The sequence below is a fragment of the Gopherus flavomarginatus genome, chromosome 3 (assembly GCF_025201925.1).
Source record: "Gopherus flavomarginatus isolate rGopFla2 chromosome 3, rGopFla2.mat.asm, whole genome shotgun sequence".
Lineage (NCBI taxonomy): Eukaryota > Metazoa > Chordata > Testudines > Testudinidae > Gopherus > Gopherus flavomarginatus.
The window spans coordinates 191,549,892-191,568,209 of record NC_066619.1 but is presented as its reverse complement, the minus strand read 5'-3'; the positions used below and the strand labels follow the sequence as shown (position 1 = coordinate 191,568,209).

Below are 18,318 nucleotides of genomic sequence, written 5' to 3'. Positions count from 1 at the left end.
GATGTTTTCTGTCAAGGTGCTCCATGAAATGCCCTGCTTATACTAAAGGAAAAAACAACAACAAAAGGTCATAGTCTCAAAGAACAAATGCTGTAAAATTACACTGGGGTAGAATTTTTTCTTGCTTACTAGCTGGATATTTTTCTGATCAACTTTATATCTATGGCATGGTTACTGTCCTTGTTTAAATCATAGGATCTAAAGATCAAGCATAGGGGATGGGTATAGGGTATATCACACATCCAAAGTTACACAGCAAAGCTTTTCATTTTTTTTGTGTGTATGTATATATATATATATATATATATATATATATATATATAACACTAACATCACATGCATTCTTAATTATACAAATCATCACATGTTTCTGAATTAGTGTGGTTACTCTGCGGGAACCAATCCCTGTACAGTATGTTCTAGCCACACACTGTAAATGCAGGACCTGTTCTCTGCCTATTTATGTTCCAGGTCTCTCTCATGCATTTTAAATGATACCAGGGTTTTACACCCCTTATATCAGCTAACACAGACATCCTGTCTCTACCTTACTGCTCCATTGACATTCCCAATCAGGCCTATTAACAAATGAGGCAAGTGATTTATGCAGAGTTCCTTCTGCCCAGGCCAATACTGTAAACTAACCCAGCCTAGATTTACCATATAGTGTATATTTTCCTCCCCACAGAAGTTATTTTGTAGATAAGATGCAGGTATAACACTGACACAGAGATGGTGAGGTACAAAGTTGTGATTGCATTTAGTTTTAAACTGGGGGAAAAAAAGTATTTTAACATTTTCTTAAAAAAATACATACCATAACCTATATACATTTGAGAATTATTTAATAAAGTATCCTATGCCCATCCAACAAAGGGCCAATTGTCCTTCCCTGTTCATACATACATTGGGCTTGATTTTGATCTCAGTCACACAGGCTTTGCATTGGTATAACAACTGATTTTAGTGGAATTGCTCCTCATTTAAAATGGTGTGAGATAAGACTTAGGCCCATTGTGTCCTTTACAGATGTAAACTTGTTCTTTTGCATTTTCAATTTTGTGTCCCCCTGGGGGTGGGGGGAGAAGGATTTACTCCTCACCAGTTTTTTTTGTAGGGGGTTACACTGAGGGCTTGGCTACACTGGCACTTTACAGTGCTGCAACTTTCTCTCCCAGGCCATGGCTACACTAGAGAGTTGCAGCGCTGGTGAGGGGGTTACAGCGCTGCAACTTAGGATGTGGCCACACTTGCAAAGCACAGCCAGCGCTGCAACTCCCTGGTTGCAGTGCTGGCTGTACACCCGGTCGAGCCTCGGGTGTAGGGATTCCAGCGCTGGTGATCCAGCGCTGGTCAGCAAGTGTGGACGCCCACCAGCGCTTTTATTGACCTCTGGGGTATAAGGAGGTATCCCAGCATACCTTAGAAGCCTCTCTGGTAATCATGCACACTCCACTGCCCGGGGCTCAGCTGACCCCACCTTTAAATGTCCCGGGAATTTTAAAAATCCCCTTCCTGTTTGCTCAGCCAGGTGTGGAGTGCAATCAATCATTCAATCAATCAGCAACCATGCCTCCACGCCCCAAACGAGCCCCAGCATGGAACAATTCCGAGCTGCAGGACCTCATCAGTGTTTGGGGTGAGGAAGCTGTGCAAGCACAGCTGCACTCCAGCCGGAGAAATTATGATATCTATGGGCAGATATCACAGTCCTTGCTGAGAAGGGGCCATGAACGGGACACGTTGCAGTGCAGGGTCAAAATAAAAGAGCTGAGGAGTGCTTACTGCAAAGCCCGTGAGGGAAATCGCCGTTCAGGAGCTGCCCCCACAACCTGCCGTTTTTACCAGGAGCTGGATGCCATACTTGGGTGTGACCCCACTGCCAATCCTAGGAGCACGATGGAGAGTTCAGAGCAGGGAGAAGTGGGGGAGGGTGTAGAGGAAGCCGAGAGTGAGGCTGCTGGCGTGGAGGGAGACACCCCGGAGTCCCAGGAGGCATGCAGCCAGGAGCTCTTCTCAAGCCAGGAGGAGGCTAGCCAGTCGCAGCAGCTGGAAGTTGCTGGTGAGGAAGAAGCTGAGGAGCGTGCTCGGGGTAAGCAGATTTTTATGTTTTGGGAGAGGACGGTTGGGGTTATGGCTGCCTGCATGCATGCCTAAAAGTGGAATAGCTCATTGATTTGCTCTATCACGTCTCTGTAATCTGCCTCGGTAATCTCTTGAAAAGTTGCAGCCAGAGCGTGGGCAATGTGCTTTTGCAAGTTTATAGGGAGAGCCACTGTGGTCCTTGTCCCGGTCAGGCTAACTCGTCCGATCCACTGTGCAGCGAGGGGTGGGGGGACCATGGCTGCACAGAGGCAAGCTGCATAGGGGCCAGGGCAGAATCCACATTGCTGTAGAAGACCCTCCCTCTCTTCCCAGGTAACATGCAGCAGTGATATATCTGGCAGTAGGAAACCCTGTTGAGAATTTAGGGATACTTGAGTGCAGGGCACCAGGTTCGCAGTCCCCCCCCAGCCCCGCGGTGCGTTCCGGTCTCCCCGCCCCCTTCCAGCACGTAGCCAGTCCTGTGGTGCGCTCCGGTCTCCCCCACCCCTTTCCAGCAGGCAGCTAGCCCCGCAGTGCGCTCTGGTCTCTCCCCCCACCTTTCCAGCAGGTAGCCAGCCCAGCTGTGCATTTCCCTCCCCCTCACCAGCAGGCCGGCAGTTAAGCGGACCGCCCCCCCCTGCCAGCAGCTCGCCACCTTCCTGTTCACTACTGTCCCCTGTGCAGGACACCAGCTACCTCCTGTAACCAGTGCAGATAAACCCCAGTGAGCCATCAGTCAGTTCCTCCTCCCAGGTGAAGTCGGGGCAGAAACACTCACCCCATTGCTCGCCATGCCTTCGCTTCCCTGGCCTCTCTGTGTTATGTTAGGTATGTGGGAATGATGCTACAAAAAGTCTACAAACTACTTCACTGTGTGATAATAAACAATGTAGCCTCTGTGTATTACATGTTTCTATCTATGTTTTTTTCAGTGATCTTGACTAATGCAGCCGGATCACCGAACTCAAGTCGGTTGCAGAACTTGAGAAAAAATCCACGACAATCAAAAGAAGAATTGATCAAAGCAGTTATGATTCACTACAACAGAGAAAGTAGGAAGACGCAGGAATGGAGAGAGAAAATGTATGAGTGGAGGAAAACAGAAAGCAGGAGAAAGGAATTGGCTACCAAAAAAACCTCAAAGCACCTGATAAGCCTCCTGGCTCGCCAAACTGACTCTTTCGAGTCTCTCGTAGCCAGGCAGGCAGATCTGTACCGTGGTAACCCACACCCCTCCCAAAGCTCTCTTTCTTGTTCCCCAGTATTTGCACAAAACACCTTTCTCCAGCAGCCAGTTTCTTATTACCCCCAGCTGCCCCCAACACCTGTACGATCACCTACGAGCCCTGATAACTACAATTCTTACCCTGTGCACTCCACCCCCATTACTCTGCAGCATAGTAATCCTGAAGTGCAGCAGACATTGAACAGTAATCCAAACAGGACATATTCAAACCTCTGAATGTACAGTCCACCACCCTAACCCCCTTGGCCTTTTATGTACTGTACTTTGAATAAAAGATTTTATGGCTTTTACAATACGTTTTATTATTGCAGGAAGTGGTAAATATTGTACCCCAGGGTAGAAAGGAGCACAGCAAAGGCACCAAACATTACTGTTGGCTCTCAGCATCAAATTGCTCCCTTAAGGCATCCCTAATCCTTGAAGCCCTTTCCTGGGCCTCTCTAGTAGCCCTGCTCTCTGGCTGTGCAAATTCATCCTCTAGGTGTTGAACCTCGGAGGTCCATTCCTCACTGAATCTTTCACCCTTCCCTTCACAAATATTATGGAGGGTACAGCACGCGGATATAATAGCGGAGATGCTGCTTTCCCCCAAATCTAGCTTCCCATAAAGACACCTCCAGCGGGCTTTCAAACAGCCAAAAGCACACTCCTCAGTCATTCTGCACCGGCTCAGCCTGTAGTTGAACCGGTCCTTGCTCCTGTCAAGCTTCCCTGTATACGGTTTCATAAGCCATGGCATTAAGAGGTAAGCGGGGTCTCCAAGGATCACAGTGGGCATTTCGACATCCCCTACTGTGATCTTGCGGTCTGGGAAAAAAGTCCAGGCCCTCAGCCTCCTGAACAGAGCACTGTTCCGAAAGATGCGTGCATCATGCATCTTTCCAGGCCATCCTGAGTAAATGTCAGTGAAACGCCCACGGTGATCCACAAGCCCTTGCAGAACCACGGAGAAATACCCCTTGCGATTAATGTACTCGGATGCCAGGTGGGGTGGGGACAGAATAGGAATATGCGTCCCATCTATTGCCCCTCCACAGTTAGGGAAACCCATTTATGCAAAGCCATCCACAGTGTCCTGCACGTTCCCCAGAGTCACAGTTCTTCTTAGCAGGGTGCGATTAATGGCTGTGCAAACTTGCATCAGCACCATTCCAACGGTGGACTTTCCCACTCCAAACTGGTTCACCACCGATCGGTAGCTGTCTGGAGTTGCCAGCTTCCAGATTGCAATAGCCACCCGCTTCTCCACTGGCAGGGCAGCTCTCAATCCCGTGTCCCTGCGCCGCAGGGTAGGGGCGAGCTCAGCACGCAGTCCCATGAAAGTGGCTTTTCTCATCCGAAAGTTCTGATGCTCGTCATCCCATGCTTGCAGGACGATGTGATCCCACCACTGAGTGCTGGTTTCCCGAGCCCAAAGGCGCCGTTCCACGGTGCTAAGCACGTCTGTTACTGCCACAAGCAATTGAGTGTCTTGAGCATCAGGCGTTTCAATATCATCGTCTGACTCCTCACTGTTACTTTGCAGCTGAAGGAATAGCTCCACTGCCATGCGTGATGTGCTGGCAACATTCAACAGCAAGGTCCTCAGCAGCTCAGGCTCCATTTGTAACAGAAATCTCAGAAATCACACTGCAGACTCACAATGCTGCCAAACTGCTCGGAATGTGCAGCAAAGCACCACAGGGCGTTGGAACAGGAAGCGGAAAGACCCACACACTTCCTTCCCCTTCCCACAAGCCACAGCGCCGAAATGGGACGAGGTGCTCTGTGGGATAGCTGCCCACAATGCACCACTCCCAACAGCGCTGCAAGTGCTGCAAATGTGGCCACACTGCAGCACTGATAGCTGTCAGTGTGACCACACTGCAGCGCTGGCCCTACACAGCTGTACGAACACAGCTGTAACTACCAGCGGTGCAAAACTGTAAGTGTAGACATGGCCTCAGGGGTATGAAAAAACACCTCCCTGAATGCAGCAAGTTACAGCGCTGCAAAGCGTCAGTGTGAGCACGGCTCCCAGCACTGTAAGCTAATCCCCACAGGGAGGTGGAGTACGTGCAGTGCTGGGAGAGCTCTCTCCCAGCGCTGGCACCGCGACCACACTTACACTTCAAAGCGCTGCCGCAGGAGTACTCCCCCGACAGCGTTGTGGAGCTCTAAGTGTGAGCCTTTTAACTTTCTCAGGTTTTTTACAGCTATTTGAGATGTTTTCCACATTCACTGTGAAAGGCATATCATTAACTAACTTGTTTAAAAGAAGGGCTAGGCTGACAATTAAATGCAGGTTTGTGCATGCTTCACTGCCATACCTTCTTATAATCAATGTGAGCAGAAAGAGTGCAGAAATTACAGGTTTTAGTCTGCATCTGCATGGCACTATTATGCCTATTAAGGTGAAAATGTCGACAGTGAAAAGTGTAATTGTGTACCTTAATCTGTAGTGGTTAAGATGAGCTCCACTGTTAATGCATTTGAGTGCTAATCTTTGTCTGGCCATACTGAAAGAAGGACAGGAGACATTTGACATGGGCTTAATGAGGCTGCAACTTTATTATTAGATGTCTGGGACTACCTGGCAGATAAGTGTACTAACCCCATATTTATGCCATAATTACCCAGTGGGTTTTTACCAGGTCCCCTTCTTTTTCCATCCAGGTCCCTCCAGCAAATCCATTGCCGGGACCTTCCCATCTACCCCCCTTCCCACCCCACCTCATAGGAGGGCTAAGGTGGCCTATAATAGTGGGAGCTGGCTCCCTGCCATACCAATCATAGGAGTCCCCAGTCACTCCTCAATTGTTCCTTTAAAGAACACCTCTTTTTAAATTGCTTTCCAAGCCATTTATCTTATCTGGTCACTGTATACCGTTCCTATGAAGTACCTGCAGTGGACATCCACCACAAGGAGCCACGAGCCATTAGCTTGGTTGCCTCCTCCCCAAACTCAGTCAGGTTCCCAGGTTGCCCTCTTTTATACCAGGCAAAAACATTGCAGCTCCTAAGTCTGACAGGTGACCCTCATCCTCCTGAAACAACTCTGGTGTCCCATATACTATGCCAGGATGTGACATTACTGCCCCTCCTAGGGTCCCAAGGAATTTGGCCACATCCCTGGTCACATACTTCCTTGCCTTACCCTGCTCCATGCAAAATCCCTCCTTCCCAGGGGATGAGTCAGTAACCATGCGGACCCTTTTGCAGCAGTTTACATCGCCTCCCCTTCCCCCCAAAGCCATAAAGCACTGTTCCCTTAATTCAGCCAGCCAGCAAAATACCCCGCTGCTCCACTTAAAGGTGCCAGGTGGTCATCAGAGGTAGTCTGACTTTTTGGACAAGCAGAAGTTTCAGTTCATGATTTTTTTTCTTTAAGACTCTCACAGATAAAGTTTTTATATGGGTATTAATTCAATATAGCTCTTCTGATACATTTTTCTTTTTAACAAACTTCAGCCAGGGACCAGAAAAAAAAATACTATACATGTGTATATACCATTGCTGCTGTCCAGCAGGTCAAGCATGAAACGAGTAAAAAGAAACATTGACAGTCCAAGCATGAGCTGAAACAACCCAATCTAGTTATCAGTAATTTGAATCTGTAGCTGTAGTCTGGGTGCTTATTATGTCAAATCAAATCAAAATAAAAGTTTTCAGTAAATTCTTCTTGCAATTTAATACATTATCATTTTACTTCTGAATATTCTCATGAATAAATTATGCATGTTTTATTTAACAATTCCAGCTTTAAGTTATTTTAAACATTCTGAGCCACTATTAATGTATATAGCAAACAAATCCAATTTTCCTAATCTAGCATAGTTTTGTTATGTTTCTCATACATACTTTGTAAGTTTTGCTTCGTGGGCAATACAGGAATTATCATACTGAAACTAAACAATGGCTCATCTAGTCTAGTGTTCTTTTTCTAACGGGGTCAGCCACGCCCTCCAAGCCATGAAGAATGCTGGAAAGGGTGCATGGAGCAAATGCATCATGGCTCCACTGCGTCTGAAATACTGGCCAAAAGAACAGGATCAGTGCATTGTGGACCACTCTTCTGCAACCAAACGGTTGGAGAATGTGTACTACTCTTCCATGCACGAGAGGAGAGAGGTCATCTAGTCCATCTGCCCTGCACTGAGGCCAGATCAAATAAAATAGACCATCCCTGGCAGGTCTAATTGTCTAATCTGTCCTTAAAATGACAGGTATTCTTCAATGATGGGGATTCCACAATCTTCCTTGGTAACCTACTCAAGTATTTAACTATCCTTAAAGTACGAAATTTTTCCCTAATATGTAATCTAAATTGACTTCACTGAAGTTGAAGCCAAATTACTTCTTGTTATACCTTCAATGGGCATGGAGAATACTCTTCTTAACATGTCCTTAACAAGTCCTCCCTGTTCCTTCACAGTCTTCTCTTAAAAAAAACAAAACAAACAAAAAACAAAAACCATACCACCTCTCCTTAGAGGTCAGGTTTTCTAAACTTTTTGTCCTTCTCCCCCAGTTTCTGAACTCTCTCCAATTTGTCCACACTTTTCTTGGAGTACTGTCTCCAGTTTTGGATACTACACTTTAACTGAGGCCTCACTAGTGCTAAGTAGAGCACCTTCCATTTTTTTACATATGTCACTTTTGTTAATACATCCCAGAAAGTTATTTTTTTAAAAACAGAATCACATTGTGATCTTATATCTAATTTATGATCTATTAAAAGCCCCAGATCCTTTTCAGCAGTACTTTCCCATTTTGTTGTTGTACATTTGTATTTTCCTTCTTGAGTGCAGTACTTTATCCTTTTCTTTATACAATTTCATTATGTTTCTATCAGACCAATTTTATAATTTTCCAAGATCTTTTTGAATTCTTATCCTGCCCTCCAGCGTGCTTATAGCCCTCCCTTGTTGGTGTCATCCACAAATGTTATAAGCACACTATTGAATATATGATCATGGACATCAGAGAGGCTATAAAAATAAACTCAATTTCAACTATCCCCATATTGACTGGGTATATGTCACCTCCAGATGAGATGCAGAGATAAAGTTCTTTGACACCTTAAAGTACTGCTTCTTGGAGCAGTTAATCCTGCAACCTGAAAGAGGAAAGGCAATTCTTGATACAGTCCTAAGGGGGGTTCAGGATCTGGTCCAAGAGATGAATATAGCTGAACTGCTTGGTAATAGTGACCATAACATAATAAAATTTAACATCCCTGAAGGGGAGGACACCAAAGCAGCCCACCACAGTAGCATTTAATTTCAGAAAGGGGAACTACACACAAAATGAGGAAGTTAAACAGAAATTAAGTTTCCAAGCAACTTGCAGGGATTGCTCTTTTGGCACTGCACCTTTTAAAGAAACTATAATAGCGGGCTCACTGGATGATTGACATGCTAAATGGTACTCAAGGAAGATAAGGCCATTGCGGAGAAACTAAATGAATTCTTTGCATCAGTCTTCACAACCAAGGATGTGAGACTTATTCCTAAACCAGAACTTATCTTTTTAGGTAACAAATCTGATTAACTTTCCCAGATTGAGCTATCAGAGGTGGTTTTGGAACAAAATGATTAAACAAACAATAAGAAAAGTCACTAAAACCAGATGGTATTTTCTCAAGAGTTCTGAAGGAACTCAAATGTGAAATTGCAGAACTACTAACTATGGTATGTAAACTATTATTTAATTCAGCTTTGGTACCAGAGGACTGGAGGATAGCTAACATGATGCCAATTTTTTAAAAATGCTCAAGAGGGGATCCCAGCAATTACAGACCAATAAGCCTAATTTCAGTACCAGGCAAATTGGTTGAAACTATAGTAAAGAACAGAATTATCAGACCTATAGTTGAACACGATTTGTTGGGGAAGAGTCAACATGGTTTTTCTAAAGGGAAATCATGCCTCACTAATCTACTGGAATTCTTTGAGGGGTTCAACAAGCAAGTAGACAAGGATGATCCTTAAATTTTCAGAAAGCCTGAAAAGGTCCCTCACCAAAAGCTCTCAAGCAAAGTAAGCTGGCATAGGATAAGAGGGAAGGTCCTCATGGATCAGTAAGTAGTTAAAAAGAAAAGAAATGAAGGATAAGAATAAAGGGTCAGTTGTCAGAATGGAGCAAGATAAATAGTGGTGTCCCTAAGAGGTTTCTGTTGGGATCAGTACTGTTCAACATGTTCATAAAATGATCTGGAAAAAGGGTTAAACAGTGAGGTGGCAAATTTTGCAGATGATGTAAAACTACTCAAGATAGTTGAGGCCAAAGAAGACTGTGAAGAGTTACAAAAGGATCTCACAAAACTTTGTGACTGGGTAACTTTGTGACTGGGTAGATGAAATTCAGTGTTGATAAAGGCAAAATAATGCTCATTGGAAAACATAATCCCATCTATACATATAACTGATGGAGCCTAAATTTGATGTTATGACTCAAGAAAGAGATCTTGAAGTCATGTGAATAGTTCTCTGAAAACATTCACTCAATGTGCAGCAGCAGTCAAAAAAGCTAATACAATGTTTGACATAATTAGTAAAGACTCAGATTTAAGGAGAGGTAAGAGGGGCAGAATTTTACTTTAGTATCAGTTAAATTGGTTTAAAATGATTAGTTACAGAATACCTAAATGCAAAAAACCTTGCCTCGTGAATTCTTGAGGTGTGTAACAATCTTTATACATCAGCAGAGATAAATATAGTCAAAACCATTTTCCACACGTACCTGTCAGTCAGGGCTGGCTCTAGGTTTTTTGCCACCCCAAGCAAAAACAATTTTGTCTGCCCCCACCCCAGCCCTGGGCTCCCCTCTCCCCCCGGCACCTCCAAGCCGCCTCAGCCCTGGGCTGTCCCCCAACCCCCGCCACCCCAGCCCTGGGCTCTGCCCCCTCCACCCGCACCCACTGCCGCCCCAGCCCTGGATCACTGGTAACTTGCTCAGCAGGAATTTTGGATGTGCACATAACACAGACAGGATTGGTTCCTATATGGTTACAGAACTGCAGTAAAGTGGAACAATGTTCAGCTTGTGTGATTGGAGGATATCTGAATGCATATTATAAGACTGTCCTCCATAAATAAGGAAAAGCTGAGGCACCTTTATTCTTTTGTTCCACTCTTTGTTTCTATGGGGAATTTGCCAATGCAATATCGCTGTCTTCCTTTTAAACAAATAAAACTAAAAAGGCAATGACTGTTGAAAATAGCAATTCCAGAACTAAAAACCACTGGGAAGCATTTCTTGCTCAATTTTATTCTACTTTTTCTACAGCAAATTACAGTGGCTCAGTATATTTGATTGAGAGAAATGAAGTAACTGCTGCCCAAATTGAGCTTGAGCACTCCTGAATTTTGAGGTGTTCAAATCTGGAAGGCAGGTGCTAGATTCCCTTTCTGAATATTAGCTAAATCTGGAAAGGAAAAGTCAATTTCTGCTTCCAAGGCTCAGAAGTGGAAATTCTCCTACGTGCCTGGTACTCTGTCTAAAGCTGCCCAGGTCCAGTAGAGCCTCCCCTCCCTTTTCATTTTAAATTCTAGTGGGATCCACGTACCTCCCTTGCTAGGCTTCAGATAGAGAGGGGCACTGTCCATTTAGTGACCCCAATTCCTTCTTTGGGGGCTGTAAGGTGAGGTCACACCAGTATCCCTAATCCAGTCTGGGGATGTCTTCTGAAGGGGATATCTGGGCCAAAGACTTTTACTCCTTGGACACACTTGTTCCCCATTCACAGTGCCACCTCGCTCTAGCAGCGAGCTCTCCATTCACAGCAAGCTGCAGCATGAGGTTTCAGCTACCATGCTCCCCCTCCCTTGCTTTGCTGGTGCCTAGAGCCGCTCCTGCACTGTCAGTCTTTCAGCATCTCTGGTGTGGTATCCATCAATAGCTTTGTCCATACTACCTCCTCCCCGCCCCCAGATTTCTTCCATTGATACTACAGAAGATCAAAGTTATAAACACCAGAGTTCCGAACTGACCAGTCAATCACATACCTCATTTGGAACTGGAAGTACACAATCAAGCAACAGTAGAGACAAAAAGCAAATACAGTACAGTACTGTATTTAACAAACTACTAAAATAATAAATGGAAAGCAGTGTTTTTCTTCTGCATAGTAAAGTTTCAAAGGTATATTAAAGTCAGTTGCAAACTTTTGAAAAGACAACTATAATGTTTTGTTCAGCGTTACAAATAACCTCCATTCCCAAGGTGTTTGTAACTCTGAGATTCCACTGTATCAATGCAAATCTCCCTTCCCACCCTCTGCTAGCACCTGGGAGAAAGTACTAGGGAGTAGCTCGCACATCTTTTTTAAATGAGTTGTGAGGAGTGCTGTTCAATGCATTTTCTGCCCCACTTCCTTCCACATTCTGCTTGTATCGGCCTGCACTAGTAAAATGGCTCAGGAAACTGATTATGTTTGTTACCACTCTCCTTCACCCACTTCAGTGTTACTTGAATAAGATAAGGCAGACTGTGTGTGTTTTTTTTTTGTTTTTTTTAATCTTGGTCATCTTGAACCTTAGTCGAGCCAGACTGAGCAATATCAGTTCAGTTTCTTTCAATATGAAAAGAAAACTATGATTCATTGTTTGACATGAGCACAATTTGAAAATAAAATCCACTGGAACCTTGAAAGGAATGTCAGCAACATTAACAGGTAAAGCAGGTACTGCTTTGTTCCTCCAAGGTCATCCTTTCCAGGTGTATGATTTCTGCTTGGTATGCAAGTTTGCAAAACACCCTTTGAAGAGGTTGAGTTCTCTTGCTCCTGATAAATCTTAAGCTTCTTTTAAATTGGGGTGAAGTTCAGGTAAAAGAATTCTGATCACCAAAATATTCTTTTCAGATAGTGATGGTTTCACTCATTAGATCACCTTGTAGAAGATGCATAGGAGAATTAAATAGATACCGTATATGTAGATATAACCCAGTTGTGTTGAAAATTTCAACTATGTTTCCAGCCTTGACTATAATTAATAGAAAGGTCCTGAATAATGGGGCCAATCCTCAGCTAAGGTAAATCAGTGTAGTTCCAGTGCTGATTTACATCAGCTGAGGAGCTGATATTATAAACAGATAAAACAAACCATGAAAACAAACAACTTTTGTGCAAGAGGTATTTCTAATAGAATGATTTGTCTAGCAAAATTCACTGATAGCAAACATGCAGGGTCCTATAATAAATTTGAAACCATATCAAATATCAGAATTGATCTTATCAAGCATTCATTTCACAGATCAAAATTGCCTCTTTTCAGAGGCAAGTCTCAGACACTACCTACACTTCCTTTTAAAATTTGCTCATAGCAGAAACTAATTCAAAATATGATGTTAATGCTGATTAATTTAAGATTCATTAAAAAAACCTGTGAGGTTTCAGCTGGAAACACACACACACACACTAATTTTCAATCTCCTATTCCGGAACTCTGCTTATTTGTCATTTCTCCCTCAATAAATATGATAATTGAATATTAAAACATTTGTCACAGTATTAACAATTTTTGGAGCCTTCTAAAATAGAAATCCAGAAGTTTATTTGCAACCACAACCCCTTCACAGCACTAAAGAAGCAGAGAAAGTCAACAAAGCTGAGGTTTCAGCTCTATCCTACCCAACCCTGGTGTCAGGGACATGGCTGGAGCACACATGTGCTCTAGCTATATTTGATTACTGGGTAGTGGGCAGCTAACTATTGGTCAAGAGGCTGAGCTACATTGTGCTGAGAGCTGATTTACCCACAACCACAACCAAAGTATCAGACTACAAAAGTGATCTGAAGTCACTTTTCCTCATTTCCTTTTGTGTCCTGCTGTGCTTGGAGCTGAGAATCAGATCCTGCAATTTTATAATAGAACACAAATAAAGTCAATACCATCATGCTACTTGGAAATTGAAGAGGAGGACAATCCCTAATCAGGTCAAGGTACATAAGGGGTAGCATCAAAAGATCTCAACCTTCTGTATGGTGTTCACCCACATACAGACTGTACAGAACATACAAGCAGAAAAATGGGAACTGAAGCATGGAGAGATTAAGTGATATACCCAAGGTCAACAAAGGAAATCGATGGCAGAGCCAGGAACTCAACTCAGGTCTCGTGAGTCCCAGACCATCTTTCCTTCCACTTGTGGAGCGATAAATCAGATGTTTTACAAAAGTGAATATCTGTGAGGTAGAAATTATTGTCAATTATAGGCATATATACTGTACTTCTAAGGCAGACAGAAAAAAAATTGTTCATTAGTTTTCATGAGTCAGTAACATAAGCATATTGGCCCAGATTAATCCCATAAAAGTCCTGGAGACATATTTATTCTGATTTAAAACAACTATGCAAATTACATATGAGGCTTACTGGGTGTTAGTGGTAAAATAGTATATCTTACACCACATGGGCATTTAGTGGGTACACAAACAAGAAAAACTTACTCTCTGAGAAAGTTTTAGGAAATGTGAAGTGAGAAAAATAGCAAACACACCAAAGCAGGTACCTACACACACGCACAGGGCACCTTTATGTCCCTTTATGCCACTTCACCAAGTTGTCCAAAATATCCCCTTCGCATCATGAATTTGGCACACAATCTTTAAAATTAGCAATAAAAAATCTGCTTACTGACAATTAAGCAACGTTTCAGTCACACACAATGCCCCACTCAAAATCTAAAAAAATGGAAATAAAAAGTTAAGGAGAAAGATCTATGAATGTGGAAAGGAATGAATATTGCCTACACTATACGTCAGCACTCCAAAAGCATTCATATCAATCTCCAATAGATACACAGAAGCAACATAAACCCCAGCTTCATCAAACTTGAATCTAATGCAAAACATTAACCTTACATTATTTTATATAAAAATATATTAACAAATCAGCACATATGTCTCTCACATATTTCATACATTTGGAAAAAAGTTCTGCCTCGCACTACTGAGTTCACTACAGTTGCTTTTTTTTTTTTTCCTTTAGAGTAGGAGGCTCTGCATTCAGTAGGAGTAAGTAATAGACGTATTGAATTTAATAAAATGCAGTATGGTGGTAGCCAGAAAAGAAGAACATAGGTGGAAAGAGGAACAAATGGGCAGAATCTTATTTAGGCTTGTCTACCTGGGGAAAACTAACGGGCATAACTATTTCACTGTAGCTATTCTAGTATAGTTATCTATTCCAGAATAACTCTCCATGTGGACACTATTCTGAAAAAAAAGATGATTTTATTACAGAATAACAATTTAGTTTCCAAAACAGAGTAATTCAACTGAATAAAGTCACATTTATTTCAGAATAGAGTGTCCATATGGGGAGTTATTCTGGAAAAAGAATTAGCTTGGCTTCAGGCATTGAGCTAAGTCCACTGACATCAGTAGAGTTTCTCCTTTATAATGCTGCAAGTGAGAGGAAAATAAGACTGAAGGTGTTACAGTCCAAGAAGCTTAATATTTCATCTCAAACTATCATTAGCCAAACAAGTCACAGCTGTTTTGTATTTTTGTGCTAATGCTGGAAAAAACTTGTCTTCATCAACACATGTTTTTTGATGCTTAGAACAATTAGACATTGGAGAAGACTTCAATTAACATAACTGAAAAAGAAGTAAATATTGAACTCAGGCTCCCAAGCCCAGAGGCTCTGAGACAGTAGAGGCTATGTGGACCATGGAAATGAAGTCAGGCTTATTGATTTCAGCTGCACAATTCATACAGTGATCTTAAGTAATCACAAGAGTGAGCATCAAAAGAGAATCGACATAAAATGGAGAAGGAATTTAGATTAAAGAATGGCGAATGACAGTTATATGAAGGAGCATTACCAGAGAAGGCTCAATTTGCAGTTAGAAATGAGAGACAGACGTTTGGACTGAGAAGCACTGATGAAAGGAACAGACAGAGAAATAAAGAAGCAAAAGTATGATGCAGGGAAGACAAAAGAGGAAAGACAGCGAGAAAAGCTAAATTATAAAGAGAAAAGTAGAAGAAAGGGAAACTTCAGTTATAACTCTGACTTTTATTCATGTTCTTTTTTTGTTCTCCTCTTCTTAAAAAAAAAATTACAACTTGTGTACAGACTGAATTTATAGCAACATCTGTAAATTTACTTGTTTATATGGTCTGAAAACAAACCCCTAGATATTATTTGTAGTAAATGTAGTTTTTTGGAGTTAAACTTCCTTTGTTGTTCTGTTTGTCTTTAATTATTTTGGTTTTTTTACAATCATATTTAAAAATCCAACTTGTGTATTTACAGGTCAATAAAAGAGATAGTAGTTAAGAACTCCTTCAAAGCTCTTACAGTCTAAAATGTAAATATATAATGTGAGACTTTTGAAAAAGCAGGTAATTGTTCTTAATTGAGTGAGCAGTTACTACAATCTGAGTAAATATATAATTATGGATTTTTGTTTTTATTTACAACGAGTCAAAAAGGTCTTACATGGTAATGCTAAACTAGAGACTGAAGTTTCTTTCACATTGCAGGTAATTAGAACTATTGTATTCCATTGTTTCATAGCTGGTGCTGTAGGCTAACAATTTTTATGGGGTGAAAATTCTGGCTGCCAGTGAAATCAATGAGAGTTTAGGCATGAACTTCAATGAGTCCAGGATTTCACCCATGGAGTTTTTATTTTAAAAATTAGTTCATTTGTGCAATAAATCATATTCCCAAAGGAAGATTGCACACTACAAAATCTCCCCTCCCAAATCCAAGCACAGTAAAATATTTTGAAGATTATTAATACATAATATACTATTTAAAATATATATCTGATCTTGCAAACACTTATTCAGATGCTTATCTTTACTCACATGAATAGCCCCAATGAATTTAAAAGTTAGGAATCTAGGTAAAGATAAACAGCATTAATCAATAATCAGTTTATCAGTGATTAGAGCTGAATTAATGTTGTAAAAAAGCATCTACAAAATTTCCTCATGTTCACAGCCTTGATGTTTTGTGATCTGTGAACATTTGAGTGATAAAATCTATAGTCTATAGAAAATCTATAGAAAAAAAGTGAATGTCAAATGCCTGCATCTGCAAGTATTAGTGAAAAGCAAATTCAGTTAGGAACTTGAAACAATATCCTGTAACTTATCTGAATGAATACAACTAACCAAAACATCTTGAATATTCACTGAAAACTATTTACAAGAAATCCAGAGGTAAGCAAAACTGCCCAAAAATTTGTTTAATAATTTTGAAAAACAAATTACATTGCAGGAACGGAAAAGAAAAGTTGATTTGATACATTCATTATAAATTATGCCTTATACTCAATTGTTTTTAAAATGCCAAACACGGTTTCCCACACAAAAATAATGGTTTTTATTCCAAATTAAAGAATAGTAAACACCACCTTAGTGCCTAGACTGTGAAACTGTAACCCAATATGAATGTTAACAGTTACCTTGTTTATTATTGTATTTTTACAGTTGTGCCTAGAGTCTAGAAGTAAGCGAATAACTGGATTTTTCAGTACAGTGTGTGTTTAACATGCTAGAGCGAAGTCACAAAACAAATCCAATATACCACAGTTGATCAAGGTCCAAAGTGTGTGGGCATTACTCCTATCTTTCTTGTTCTCATTTGGTGTGTTCTCTTAGATGATCTAGAACACTTGTAATTTTAACTGCACTGATTAAAGTAATCCTTTTTTTTTCTTTTACACAATTATCATTGTATGATAGCGATTCATCTGCTGCTCATATCTGCTGAAGCATACAAGACCTATGAAATCCTTTACATATATGCACCAATGCATGGCTGAGTTAGTGCTTCAATCTAGCTTCCTTAAAGCAACATTGTGAAATGCTGTGTTCCTTCTTACTACAATAGGAAATGGGGATGGAAGGAATTGTGTACGACTTTTGACAAAAGATCAACTAGCAATGCATAGGTACAAACCACTCTAGGATTTGACTATGTGGTTTTGATTAAGCTGTAAAGATAAATCTCACCATAAAGAGTGGAGCTAATAACAATAATAAAATGATTATAATATTGTGTCAATATGTTTGGATCTGGGATTTTGCTTCAGCTCTCCATAGACGTAGAAATTAGCTGTGAGATTCAGAATTGACCCCAGGTTTGAAATCTGACCTCATCCTCCCCAGCATCATCATCAAAGGCTGTGGGGTTTTGTACTATAGTCTATCCGGTGTTTACGCAAAATACAGCCTGAATTCAGATTTTTTGTATAATAAGCAACGCACAAATATGCTTAAAAGTATAAATATGACGGAGCTGGGGAGGGGGGTAACTATAACAACTACATAAGTTCTCTAGTCCCTTCCTTTTTTCCTTATATGCTTGTATCATTATGTATGGGTTTTTTTTCAATCACAGAGCATACGGTCTTCATATTTCACTGCATTTTACCTTAATTTCTATATTAGATTTTCAGATTCTGCATTCTCAGCTTTCAGTTCTGGCAGCAGTAGCTTGCTGATGTTATTTGAATTGAATGACTGACACTTCAAGGACATCTTATATAACACATTGGAGACTGAAGGGCCATTTTCAGATCTTGATGTCTATATATTTCAGAAGTGTTTAGAATTCTTATAATTTTATAACAATACAGTACACTGTAAATCAATTCAAACATATATTACTTCCAGAACTAGAGATTGCCAGATTGGTTGTATTCAAATTAAAACTTTGATTTATTGTACAAAACCAGAAATTAGTAAAGTAGATTTGGACTGAGTTTTGATTAAAATGTTAGCTCTCTATATAAAATAATTTTTCTTTTTTATTGTTGAATATTGCTTATTAAAGATAGTTTTAGAAGCAAACTAAAAAGACCTATACACAGCACTCAATTTTTTTCAGATAGTCTTATGAAATTTGAGAAGACTGCTCATTCGAAGAAACATTGGGAAAAGAGAAACAGAAAATATATACATATTGAAAGTGAAGGGAAGTCTCATATGTATTCTACCAAACATGATTAAAGGAGCTGTCTAATTACAACAAATGGCC

At 41.1% G+C, this 18,318-nt stretch overlaps 1 protein-coding gene across 1 annotated transcript; it reads left to right on the top strand.

Annotated features, from left to right (window-relative positions):
• The first annotated feature begins 1,475 nt into the window (after positions 1-1,475).
• On the top strand, positions 1,476-14,912 carry LOC127047372 (zinc finger and SCAN domain-containing protein 20-like). Its single transcript, XM_050945490.1, has 3 exons — positions 1,476-2,092; positions 3,018-3,053; positions 14,881-14,912. The coding sequence occupies exons 1-3, from the start codon at positions 1,570-1,572 to the stop codon at positions 14,910-14,912; spliced, it is 591 nt and encodes a 196-aa protein (XP_050801447.1). The 5' UTR covers positions 1,476-1,569.
• The last annotated feature ends 3,406 nt before the right edge of the window (positions 14,913-18,318 follow it).

What these genes read in the sequence shown, in the direction of transcription:
- LOC127047372 (XM_050945490.1), top strand. Translation starts at nt 1,570, where the DNA reads ATGCCTCCACGCCCCAAACGAGCCCCAGCATGGAACAATTCCGAGCTG. An exon ending in AGCTGAGGAGCGTGCTCGGG is followed by an intron (nt 2,093 to 3,017) that starts GTAAGCAGATTT and finishes TGTTTTTTTCAG; the next exon opens with TGATCTTGACTAATGCAGCC. An exon ending in AGCCGGATCACCGAACTCAA is followed by an intron (nt 3,054 to 14,880) that starts GTCGGTTGCAGA and finishes TTTGATGCTTAG; the next exon opens with AACAATTAGACATTGGAGAA.